Here is a 12612-nt window from a genome sequence, read left to right as displayed (position 1 = left end):
CACCGGGGGGGGGGGTGCAGCCACAAAACAATGGCCCCAAGAGCCAACCACAGAATATGCCAGGGAGGGAGGCCATGCATGACTCTCAAGGTGACTCTTCAACATCTCGAGCACAAGCTCTGTTTCACAGGAGGCCTCTTAAGATGAACACGCGCAGACCCACAGCTAAGATCCTTGCGCTGAGCCGGCAGCTGTAGCTGAAGCAATTTTTTTAAAAAACCGCCACAGCAAATCAGCAGCCCTGCTGGGCAGAAGCCCCACCTTGCCCCACCCGTTTTCTAGAGGCACTTGGTAAGTGCCAGAAAAGGTGTCAGCCAGTGTCATGGTGCCCGTGGGCACCACGCTGGGGACCCCTGGCAGGGTTGCCAGTCCTGGGTTGGGAAATACCCGGAGACTTTGGGGGTGGATCCGGGAGAGGGCGGGGTTTGTGGAGGGGAGGGGCCTCGGCATGGTCCAATGCCACAGAGTCCACCCTTCAAAGCAGCCGTCTTCTCCAGGGGAGCTGATCTCTCTCAGCTGGCGACCAGTTGTAAAAGCAGGAGATCTCCAGGCCCTCCCTGGAGGCTGGCAACCCTAACCCCTGGCTTAGACCGAGCCAGACTACTGGCTCACCCAGCTCTGGGATCTTTCCCCACAACTGCTACCCAAAGGCCTTTCTTTTTAACAGTCTTGCGGTGTCCAAGACTGAAGCTGGGGCCTTCCTTGGGTCAAATGGATGTCCTGCCTCCGAGTTACCGTCCCCCCAAGCGGGATGTTTCCAGAGCCATTCCATCAGGGCTCCCTGGGCCACCACAGACAGGAGGAGGGCCTCTTCCTCAGCAAGCAGCCAACCAAGGTGAAGCTCCCTCTACAATGTGAGAGGGTCGCTGGGAGGCCTGGTGTCAACCAATGCTCCCCTGGCCAGGTAACTGACCTCCATGGGCTCTGGCTGACCCAGGCTGTACACCAAATCCACCAGAGACGAGGCTGCTGTGATCGTGATGTACAAGGCAGGTCAGCCAGAGACCACGCAGCTCAGTTGTCTGACCTTCTGAGAGGGCCTGTATGTTCTTTTCTGTGCTTTCAAAGCTGGGCCATGGCTTACGCTCCCTCTAAGCTGTGGAGTCCTGTGAGCAAAAATTCTACTTTGTGAGCTACTGGCATTAAAGTTGTGAGCGAGCCATTTGGCTGCTGCATAAATCAGTTTGCTCTGGGGCCATCTTTCCTGAGAGGAGGAGGAGATTGGATTTATACCCCGCCCTTCGCTCGGGAGTCTCAGAGTGGCTTACAATCTCCTTTCCCTTCCCCTCCCCACAACAGACACCCTGTGAGGTAGGTGGGGCTGAGAGAGCTCTTTTGAGGACTGCTCTTGAGAGAACAGCTCTGAGAGAACTTGTGACTCACCCAAGGTCAACCAGCAGCTGCAAGTGGAGGAGTGGGGAATCAAACCATGCATTAGTTAAGCCACTAGCTGAGCCCAAGACCAGTGAGATCCACACTGTGCAGCAAAGCACTCAGCACCAGCTGCATACTGGTGTGCCACCAAAGCATGGAATCGATACACAAGACCAGCACCCAAGTTGTTCCAGCACTGGTGCTCTTTCAGGAACAATGCCCATTCAAGACTGACTCTGTCATACTGTCCTGATTGGTAAACGATATGCTCTGTAACTCTGCAGGCTGTCCACAGAGTCGAAGCAGCAGATCCGCATGACATGAGCAAAAAACATTAGCATTATCGGGGGGGGGGGTCGGTTTCTAAGGGTGGCAGCAGGTCTCACATAGCGTTTCAGGCCATAAGCCATGACTTCCCAGGAGCACTGATCCTTCTGGCCAACTGACCAGGCACGCCCTGAACTGGATGGCCCAAGCTAGCCTGATCTTGTCAGATCTCGGAAGTGAAGCAGGGTTGGCCTTGATTAGTACTTGGATGGGAGACCACCAAGAAAGTCCAGGGTCGCTATGCAGAAGGAGGCAATGGCAAACCACCTCCAAATGTCTCTTGCCTTGACGGCACTTTACACACACATGCAACCAGGCACACATACCAAAGACGCAAATCCCTTTGCAAACAAGATCGTGTTGTTGTTTTTTGTGAGTGTGTATTTGTGTGTGCGCGCATGTTCCTGGAAGTGACCCCTAGTGGGGCTTGAACGTTTCAAAGAGGTGGCTTGCTGTTGCCTGCCTCTGCATCCTGGCCCTGGTATTCCTTGGAGGTCTCCCATCCAAGTACTTGCCAGGTTGGCCCTGCTTACCTTCCAAGATCTGACAAGACTGGGCTTGTCTGGGCTATCCAGATCAGGGCAGGATGGCTGTTTTATATCAACATCATTACTACAGATTTTCTGGGGTATTAAAAAAGTCTTTTTTTGCAATTTGACCTTGATTATATCCAACTGCAGGCTGTTAAACCTTGCTGAGAATCTTGACTCTTCTACTTAAAACTGAAGGCAGTCCATCTGTTCTAGTTTTGTGGGTTGCCAACGCTGTCCTAGAAGCCCTCCTCAAGTTCAAGAGCCAGGGAAGGACAGGCAGACCTACGAGTGGAGGGTTCACTCTGCAGGACCCACTTGTTGTTCTGCATGTGGAGTGTAGACGGAAGGAGCAGTCTAATCTCTCTCTCACCTATATAGCCACACAGGCTGAACTCTCTGTCTTATTCACACAGAATAGACTCAAAATTCATATTCACACAGACTAAGCTGTTTGTCTTTTTCACACATAATAGACTCAAAATCTCCCATAGTCACACAGATTATGCTCTCTCTTCAAACTTCACACACAGAATCCTCTCAAAGACACCCCCACTCTGTCAGTATCAGCCAATCACATCACACTTGTCTCCATCACTCTTCTTACATAACTGCAGTCAAAGTAAACATTTAAAGAAACACACACACACCAAAACCTGAAATCATTACAGGCTTCATGACCAACTAGGGCCGCAGCTCTCTAGCAGGCTACTGCTTGCCTGGAGCTTGGTTGCCAGGAAGTCCAGCACCCAGGCAGCCACAGCCTGATTCCATCCACAACATCCTGAGAGATCTTTGCCGGAAGGTGAAACATGAAGCTCTGATGAGAGGGAGAGGTGGAAAGCTACTGCAGTCACACTTCGAGAAAGCGGCAGGTGAGAAAAAGTGCCAACAAGAAGTTACTGTACTCTGCCTCAAGGGCATTAATTAATCCTTTTCGGGGAAAACAATCTGTACTCCCTTAACAAGAAGAATCAAGCCCTAGAATTTGACACCAAAGCGCCTTTGCCGGCTTCCATTCCCAAGCTTGTCACCTCTGTGCTGCCTGTGGGGAATGGCGCATGGAGCCCACACAAGGCCTGTTTGGCTGCTTTCCTGTTGAACATCTTCTCATTAGGTCTCTGCAAGCTGTCATGCTTTTGGATTTTAAAAAAGGGAAAAGAACTCAGCCCTCGAAAGCAAAAGAAACGCTGCAAAGGTAATAGAAGGAGCAAGGGAAGTGGAACCCGCTGGAGCACCTGCACTGGGAGGCCTCTTTGGAACACAGCAGAGGCGTCCACCATACTCCTCCCATCAGGGTGAGAAGCGCCCAGCAAGACTTCTCAGACCCACCCAGAAAGGGTGCACATTTCTTGCCCCTTCAAGAAGACTGGGAGGCAAACCTGAAAGACCACCCCCCCCCCCAGGGGTCTGCTCATGGGGCACATGCATGCTCCGTTCAAATCACTTCTTTGCAATTCCAGAGACGAAACACACAAGTGACTAGAACAGAGAGAGTGCAGGGATTTGAAAGGATGCAGAGAAACCTTACTAGAGCAGGAGAGAACCACGCTCCATGACCCGACAGGGCCACACACAATGGCCATGATGATGCAGACATGGATACGATCTGACAACACTGCAGACTAGAACCATTGCTCCCAGGACTTCTGCAAGATCTCACCAGTTTGAGGGCTCTTCCCAATATATAACTGATTCCATGCTCCCCTGACACACATTTGGACTTCCCCTGCTTATATTTCACAAAACAACCCACAATCCATGTGGTTCCTACTCTGTCTAACCTCTAGCTTGGGAAACTCCTGGTCCTAGAGCCTTTTGTTCAGTAAATGCAACACAGTATAACAAGGTTACCAGCTCTAACTGGCAACTGCTGGGAGATTGAGGGGGTGGTCCTGAGGAAGATGGAGTTCCAAGGGATTTGATGCCACACCCTCTGTCATGCTCTCGGAACTTTCCCAGCCTCTAAGGCCAAGGGGAATTGCTAAAGCATAACAGAGGATGTGATGTCACTTCTGGGTTTGGAGGTTGTGATGAGATTTGGAGGCTGTGACATCACTTCTGGGCGGCACACTAGAAGTCCCTACAATCTCTATGGTCTTTTTGCATAGAGATTGGGGAAATTCCTCAAATGCCATCATCCACACGATTCCCCCCTGCATTTTCTCTCCCCACCCCTCAAGTAATTGCGGGACGGGGGACTGGGACCAGGGCGGAGGGAAGCAAGGCTATATAGAACAGACACATTCCAAGCTTCCCACTGCTTTGGATGTCTTTGGGCTTCAATTCAATGTAACTTGGTGCTCCCCATCTTCCTTATCCCATCAACTGCAAGTGTCTTAAACCAACCAGGATGCCCAGGAACAGCTGCTCGGGCCGATCTGCTACAACTCTGTACCCACTCACAAGGCCCTGGAAGTAGGGAGACAATCCCGCGTGTTCAGAGGGAGCCCAAACTCGCCATGTTGACCATTTTCTGTCTTGTAGCAACACAGGCATCACTTGATGTATTAAACTTGATGTATTAAACTTTGCCTCTCTGGGCAATGGCATTCAACATTTTAAAAATAAATAAAGTACCATCTCATGTTCTTTCACTGCCTTTGCAAAATCTTGCAAAAAATATGTGGAGCAATGGGAAACGCAGAATGCTCCAGTTGGGGGAAAGGGCATTTTAAAGCTTTTTTTTTTTTTAAATGGCATTTCCAAACTAAATAAATCATAATTAAGGTATTTAAAATAGTATAGCCCGCATTCCCCCCTCCCCAAAACAAGATGCAAGGAAACGCTACTTTGTGTGTAAAAAGGTAAAGGTTCCCTTGCTCGAAAGCCAGTCGAATCTGACTCTAGGGTTGCGGTGCTCATCTCCGTTTCAAAGCCAAAGAGCCAGCGCTGTCCAAAGACATTTCCGTGGTCATGTGGCCGGCATGACTAAACACCAAGGCGCACGGAATACTGTTATCTTCCCACTGAAGTGGTACCTATTTATCTACTTGCAATTTCTTGCTTTCGAACTGCTAGGTTGGCAGGAGCTGAAACTAGAGACGGGAGCTCACTCCGTCATGCGGCAACTCGGATCTCGAACTGCTGAACTACCGACCTTTCACAGCCTGCAGTTCAGCGTCTTAACCCCTTGAGCCACCGTAGCTTCACCACTTTGTGTGTACCATCTCACATATCCACAAAATTACAACAAACATTACCTTAAAGAGACCAATGAATACGCAGGGATAAGCATCAACAGTTCCTCAGCTCCCTTTTACACCTTTTCCGAGCAACTGACAAGAAAGTGATCCTCTGACCTTTTTCCAGGAAGCCATTCCACAGTGGAAAATTATAGTCTATACCAGGGATGTTGAACTCATTTGTTAGATGGGTCAGATGTTACACTAATGGAACTTTGTTGGGCCGGGCCATGTTTGTCATAAAATGTAATACCAGGTAGCGGAGATAAAAGGACATAAACAACACAATTAAAGATGCAGTGCAGCACTGGGCTGATGCCCCCATACTGCCTGGAGTGGGGAGCAAACCCTTTCCCCAGCCTGTTTTCATGGTGAATACTCTGAGCCTAAAACCCAGGGGAAAACATGAAATGGCTGGGCATTGCAAGCTTCCTTCCCCCCTTGGGCTACTCAGAGTGGCAGTGGCTCTCCAGGGTCTCAGGCTGAAGTCTTTCTCATAATAAGCCACAGCCTGGTTCTTTTAACTGGAGGTACCACAGATAGACCCACCCGGCTCCTTAGCTCAATGAACACAAGAGAAAAGCCTCTACCGAGAAGCACAACTTTTGCAACCAAGCCCCCTCCCCCTCAGCCAGCAAACTTCAGCAAATAAACAACTCTAGCAGACCCACATGGGCACAGAAGAAGCCTGCAAAGACAAGGGAAGCTCAGCAGTCCCGCCCTCTGCTCTCTGCACTCAGAGGCAGCTCAGAAGGGCCAGGACAGGCAGAGGCAGGAGTGGGAGGGGAGGGGGGAGAGAAGAGAGCCGTGGGCCGGATTAAAGCCCCGGATGGGTTGGTTCTGCCCTGCGGACCATATGTTTGACATCCCTGGTCTATACAGAGAAAGCTGAAGGCTGGGCTGAGGCTATTCTTACTAAACTACACAAGGGGACAATCAGCAGAAACTGCTTGGGGGACCTCAACTGGCACATAGTTTGATACAAGATATTTAAAATTTAAAAGGCACAATATAAGCAGACACACTCACAACAAAACTTATAGCAAATTATAGGCAGAAAAGAAGGGAAAATATTTTGGCACCAGCTATCAAAAGGTCACGAAGAGTCGGACTCGACTGTGCGACTGAACAACAACAACAAAAAATCAAAAGCATAGTAAGAGGGAAGGGAAAAGGTCTAACACTGAAAGCCCCTCCCAGCCATCAACCCAGCCCCTACAATAGATGGGACTTGAAACAGGACTTTTGATCAGAGATTCATACAGGACGAATTGTTCCATAAGATAATCAGGATCCAAAGTGATCTCCTGACAGTTGAGCAGTTCCTCAGTGGAACAGGCTTCGGGGGGGGGGGGGCTCTCCTTCTTTGGAGGTTTTCAAACAGAGGCTCGATGGCCATCTGAAGCCAATGTGGATTCTATGTGGATTCTGTGAACTGAGGCAGACCATGAGAGGGAGGGCAGGGAGGGTTGCCTCAGGGCTTAGTTTTCGTGGCCCTTTCTTATACGCCCAGGGAAATGCAGATCACCACTTTGGGGTCGGGAAGCAATCCTGGAGGGTTTTTGTCATGTTCTGGATGTGGAACAACGGTCACTGGGTGTGTGGAGGGGGAGATATTTCTGAATTTCCTGCATTGTGCAGGTGGTTGGACTAGATGATCCTGGAGGTCCCTTCCAACTCTTATGATTCTCTGATTCAAGGCTTTCCTTTCTGGGGCAATTTTGAGTGGAAAGAAAATGATCCTCAAGAGAAGGACATGGGCCATGGTTTTCAAGCCACACCCAGCTCTCAAGCTGATAAAACAAAATTCTGTGCAATTCTAGAAACTGGATGGAAATTATTTATTCACAGCAACTGTGCTCCAAGGCTGCAGTGAGGATCCCCCTCCCCCCCCCGCACACACACTTTCTTCCTCACAAACATTGGGAGTGGACATGACAGTGGCAGCATCTGCCTCCCACTCAAGACAGGGCATCGACAGGGATTCAGGAGTGGTCACAACTGCTGGTGGCGGCGGTGGGGGGGGGATGCTGTGGGACAAAAGTCCACGAGTTCTGGTGGAGCCCTGGGTGGGAAACTGGTCAAGGAGCAGATGGCATACAGCTTCAAATTAATCAGACCCTGGAGGAAGAGAAGGACTGGGGTGGCAGGAATGACAAGGGCCATCCTCCCTCCCACATTCATGATGCACTCAGAGATGGCCAATCAGAAGCCTTTTCCTGCTCAACGCAAGTCTCCCCATCTGTTTTCTGGCGATAGTGGAGTTGGGGCTGGGTGGAGTGAGGTCAAGCTCATGGTGGGGAGCTGGCTGGGACAAGAGGTGAATAAGGAAGGGGCCGGACGTCTTCGTTCGTCCGATTTTGGCGCGCTCCTCTTCTTCGGCTGCGCGGAGCCGTTTAAAAGCGCGCTGTGTTGCCGCCGCCGTCTCTGCTAGGGTAGTCGGGGAGACACAAGCAAGCCCGGAGGGCAAGTTGGACCCACTGTCGGCCGCCGTCGCGGCAATCTCTGCTTCTTCCTCTCCGGAGGAAAAGCCGTTGGAGTGCTCTTCGGCCGACCGCATCGTCTCTGGCCGTTTGCACCTCAGCACTCAATTCGCGGCGCGAGCCCTACTTAGACTTGACTCACGCCGGAGGGACAGGTAGAATAAAGGAAGAATTTAGCAGAAGAGAGCAGGGATTAGAAGTAGATAGTTCAGGATAAAAAAGGAAGGAAAAATCTGTAATGAAGAACTCTGTGAAAGGTAGAGCCTAAACTTTCACTGCTGCTCCCTATGAGGCAGGAATAGAACTGAGGGGCTGGGCTATTCCCAAGGCGCCAACAGGAAGGAGAAAAAAGTGTTTCCTGCCTCCCTAAGGAATGATGGGAATAACCCATGGAGATGTCCTCCGCCTCAGTGGGAGAATGACAAGGGCCATCCTCCCTCCCACATTCATGATGCACTCAGAGATGGCCAATCAGAAGCCTTTTCCTGCTCAACGCAAGTCTCCCCATCTGTTTTCTGGGGATAGTGGAGTTGGGGCTGGGTGGAGTGAGGTCAAGCTCATGGTGGGGAGCTGGCTGGGACAAGAGGTGAATAAGGAAGGGTTTGAAAACAAATGACAACCGTTGTGACTGCAAGGGAGGGAGACATGTCAACTCACAGGCACATGATGACTTTGAGAATGCTCACCATCCCCAGTGTAAACAAAACCGGGTAAGACGACCCCCCCACCCGGTCTTGATACCCCACTGCCGCCGAGTGCAAGAATGATACACTCTCCATTTCCCTAACCCATGTCTAAGGCAGAGGGATACAGAAGCCACAGGCCTGGCTGTTACAAAGACTGCGCTCTCATCTCTGCCAATGATCGGGTATCACATAGACCTGAAAGTATTTTTAACATGCCAGGCATTTGGAAAAAACGGGTTCCTTCCATATCAGGAGAAGTCAAAGCAGAGAGGAGCTGACCGAAGCAAGTGACTTCTCATTCCATACCAAGAGAACTTTCCGAGACCTGAAGGAGGAACACCCCTCTCTGTGATACTGAGTGCTCAGCAGCTCGCCCCCAAAATCTGCTGGAATAAGAGTCCAACAAACTCCGTCTTTCACTGAACGCTGAGTCACAAGGCACATCTCTGCTTCTTTTAGCCAGGGGAGCCGCCAACAGCCTTCTTGCTGGCCACAGGGGATCCAATTACCGATCCCCTCTTTTGAGCCAGAAAATCACTTGCGCTTAGTCAAGTTATACACAACACTAATCCCACAGTCCAGAAAAGATCCCGCAACTGGCCATCACCAGGCCCATCTAAAGCGGAAAACGAACCTCATCGCTGTAGATCAGTTGCCCCCTCTTACCTCTGTGTCTGTTGGTGGTCTTGTCAAACATAAGCATGGCATCCTCTACCTGCCAAGACATAAAAGGAAGGAAGAAGCTTAACTCAGTGTTCCTTAAAAAAACCATCTTACAATGTTTAAAATCAAATTAGGAAGTGATCAAGGAAGTACGTGAGCCAGGAGGCCAGGTCCTCAGGACACAACACAGGGCCGCTTTGCTGAAGCCAGGTGGGTGTGGACAAGGACGGAAATCTTTTTTCATTCTTTTTTTTTTTGCCACCAAGTCAAGCTGACTTCTGCTTGCCACTGCCTGCCTCTGCGTCACGACCCTGGTATTCCTTGGAGGCCTCCCGTCCAAGTACTAGCTAGGGCTGGGCCGACACAGCTTCCGAGATGATGAGACAAGATCAGGCCTGCCTGGGCTATCCAGGGCAGGGCAGGGCAGGATGGAAATCTTGATGGCAGAACATTGGGAGCTCCATGGAAGAGGAATGTCTGCACATAGTAAATAAACATTTTTGGTAGGGACACCTGAGAAAGGAGATCTCAAGCCTCTCCTCCTCCACATGACATCAGGAACCCACAAAGCAGTTGTGACTGCATCTGGACACACGAAACGAAAAACAACGGAATTTCATGAAATCAGCAAGTGACACTTATGAGCATGACTGCATCACAGTGTAGAGCATGCTGGGTCCGTTATTCCTGGGAGCATATTTGGGTTCCAAGTGCCTCACCCTTTTCATCCAAAGGGGGATATTGTTATGGTGTCTCCTGAGATCCATGTTCCCTCTGCAAACACCCCAGCATGTCATCCTGCATTTATCTGAACTTGGATCACACTGGTAGGTCACCAGCACCCCCCTGACACATGACACCTATCTCACAGTATACCCACACAAACCTGGGGCAAAGGTAGGAAGACTGGCCCCAGAGATTCGCTGGGCACTGTCCAAGACCCACAGAAGAAAAGATAACACCCTGTAATCAATGGAAACCCAACAGCTGCAAGACTCAATGGAACCTGAACCAGGAGCAGGCAAGACGGGTTAGGAATTCTGCTGCCAGGATCCTGCAGGCATCCCGCAAGGAGGGGTGCCCCCCCCGCCCAATGGAGTGGCAGCTTTCCCCCTAGCTTTCCATTCCAGAGAGCCCGCTACAGAGAGACCCTCTCACTCCTGTCCAGATCAGCTTAAGGAAGCACAGCTTTTCATGCAAAATTGATAACCCTAGAAAAGATGGTGAAGAGGCCCGATTGCTCTGCCAGCTCACCTGGGGGGCTGGCTGCAGGAAAAGGCAATGTGGTATAGTGGTTAGCATGTCAAGACTAGAACCCTAGAGAACCAGGTTCTGATCCCCACTCTGCCGTGGAAGCTTGCTGGGTGATCCAGTCACACAGTCTCAGCCTACCTCGCAGGGTGGTGGTGTTGCAAGGACAAAACGGGAGAGGGGAGAATTGTGTAAGCCGCCTTGGGTTCCCCCTGGGGAGTAAGGGGGATATTAAAGGAAGTAAATAAATAATAAAATAAATATAAAAGGAGGGGGGGTGGGAGAAAGAGGAAAAGCACAAATGTTAAAAACTAAAATCTGAAGCAACTGCTGTTTCTGGTGCAACTGGAGGTGTCTGTTGTAGCTAGCAGAGCCAAACCTCATGACATCTGCAGGACATCTCCTTTGCTCCATCTTAAGTCCTACTCATGGGAGACCTATTTATTTATTTATTGGCTTTATATCCTGCTCTCCTGCAGTGATGTGGGCTCAGAGCGGGTAACATCATATTAAAATCAATAAATGCAATCAGGATATTAAATTAAACATTTTAAAAACTGAACAGTTAACATATTAAAACAATACAGTGTTAAGCTAATCAGATGGTGCAAAATCATCATACCTCTCTGGATGATTACAATTGTACCATACCAGGCAGAGGGAGGGAGGGAGGGAGGGGGAGAGAAAAGGGGAGGCCTAAATTAGACGGATCTCAGCTGGGGCCATGGCTAAAGCGGCTCTAGATTTACCTGAAGTCAGTCAGGTATTCCGTGGGCCCAGAGTCACCACTGTATTGGTATGTGATGAGCACAATACTCTTGGGGGGGGGGGTATGCCAGGAGAGGCAGTCCTGCAGGTATGTTGGTCCCAAACCATATAGGGCTTTAAAGGTTAAAACCAGAACCTTGAACTTGATCCAGTATTCAGTCTGGAGCCAGTGCAGCTGGCAAAGCGCTGGGAGAATGTGGGCTCTAGCTGGGTTTCCTGCAAGGACACACACAGCTGCATTCTGGACCAGTTGAAGTTTCCGGGTCAGTCTCAAGAGCAGCCCTACATAGACCGAGTTACAGTAGTCAAGCCTGGAGGTGACCGTTGCGGGGATTCAGTGGCTAGGTTGGGGTGAGACCGGAAGGGAGCCAGTTGCCTAGCCTGGCATTAGTACACGTGCTTTACTATTGGCCTCCATTTCTGTTAGACCTCCAGCCTGAAGAAGGGGTGTCATGAATACAAAAGCTCACTCAGTACTGTGTGAGAAAGGCCTTGGTCTGCCATTGCCCTTGGATCAAACCCTTCCTGAAAAAGGAGCAGCCCTCTGCCAAAGCCTCCTTTGTCTGGGAAAGCTCTCCCGAAACCCAAGTCCCCTTCTCCTAAACATTAGGAAGAACTTCCTGACAGTTAAGAGGGGTCCCTCAGTGGAACAGGCTTCCTTGGGAGGTGGTGGGCTCTCCTCCTTTGGAGGTTTTCTAACAGAGGCCAGATGGCCACCTGAGAGCAATGCTGATTCTGAGGACTTAGGCAGATCATGAGAGGGAGGGCAGGAAGGGTTGCTATCAGTGCTTAGTTCTTGTGGCCCTTTCTTACACGCCCAGGGAAATGCTGATTGCCACTTTGGGGTCAGGAAGCAATTCTTCTCCAGGCCGGTTTGGCCAGGGATCCCAGAGGTTTTTTGTCATCTTCTGGGCATGAAGCAGGGGGTCACTGGGCGTGTGGGTTTGTGAATTTCTCGCATTGTGCAGGTGGTTGGACTAGATGACCCTGGAGATCCCTTCCAACTCTATGATTCTATGATTCCTCTGTGGCCCCCTCCCCATCTGCTCAGCCACTGGGGGAGAGTGGAGCCACAGCCTGGAAAATTTAGCCACCAAACCCAGCAAGATTCCAGAGGAGTGCCTGGGAGGGGAAACCTGCTCAGCCACAAAGCCCTTTTGAAAAGCAACAGGAGAGGAGAGAAGGCAGCCCGCGGGGGTGGGGGTGGGGGGGTGTCACATTTGCATCAGTTCCGGCTTTCCACTTCAGAGAGGAGAAGGGTCTGACTGACTAAACATATCCCAGTGTGACAAAAATGGCTTTCAAGTTTCGCTGGGATTTGTGTGATTTATTCTGCCTACTTTTA

The 12612-nt window shown here is 50.4% G+C and overlaps 1 protein-coding gene across 1 annotated transcript in view; it reads right to left on the bottom strand.

Annotated features, from left to right (window-relative positions):
- MSI2 (musashi RNA binding protein 2) overlaps nt 1-12612 on the bottom strand; it is a 570680-nt gene that overhangs the window by 271920 nt on the left and 286148 nt on the right. Inside the window, exon 5 of the mRNA XM_015421923.1 lies at nt 9252-9300. Within this exon, the coding sequence (XP_015277409.1) occupies nt 9252-9300 (49 nt within the window). The remainder of the gene's footprint in view (nt 1-9251; nt 9301-12612) is intronic.

The sequence above is a fragment of the Gekko japonicus genome, unplaced genomic scaffold (genome assembly GCF_001447785.1).
Source record: "Gekko japonicus isolate JY-2015 unplaced genomic scaffold, Gekko_japonicus_V1.1 scaffold43, whole genome shotgun sequence".
In the NCBI taxonomy this organism is placed as follows: domain Eukaryota; kingdom Metazoa; phylum Chordata; class Lepidosauria; order Squamata; family Gekkonidae; genus Gekko; species Gekko japonicus.
Note: the sequence above shows the minus strand (reverse complement) of the source record. Positions and strands in the feature narration are given on the sequence as shown.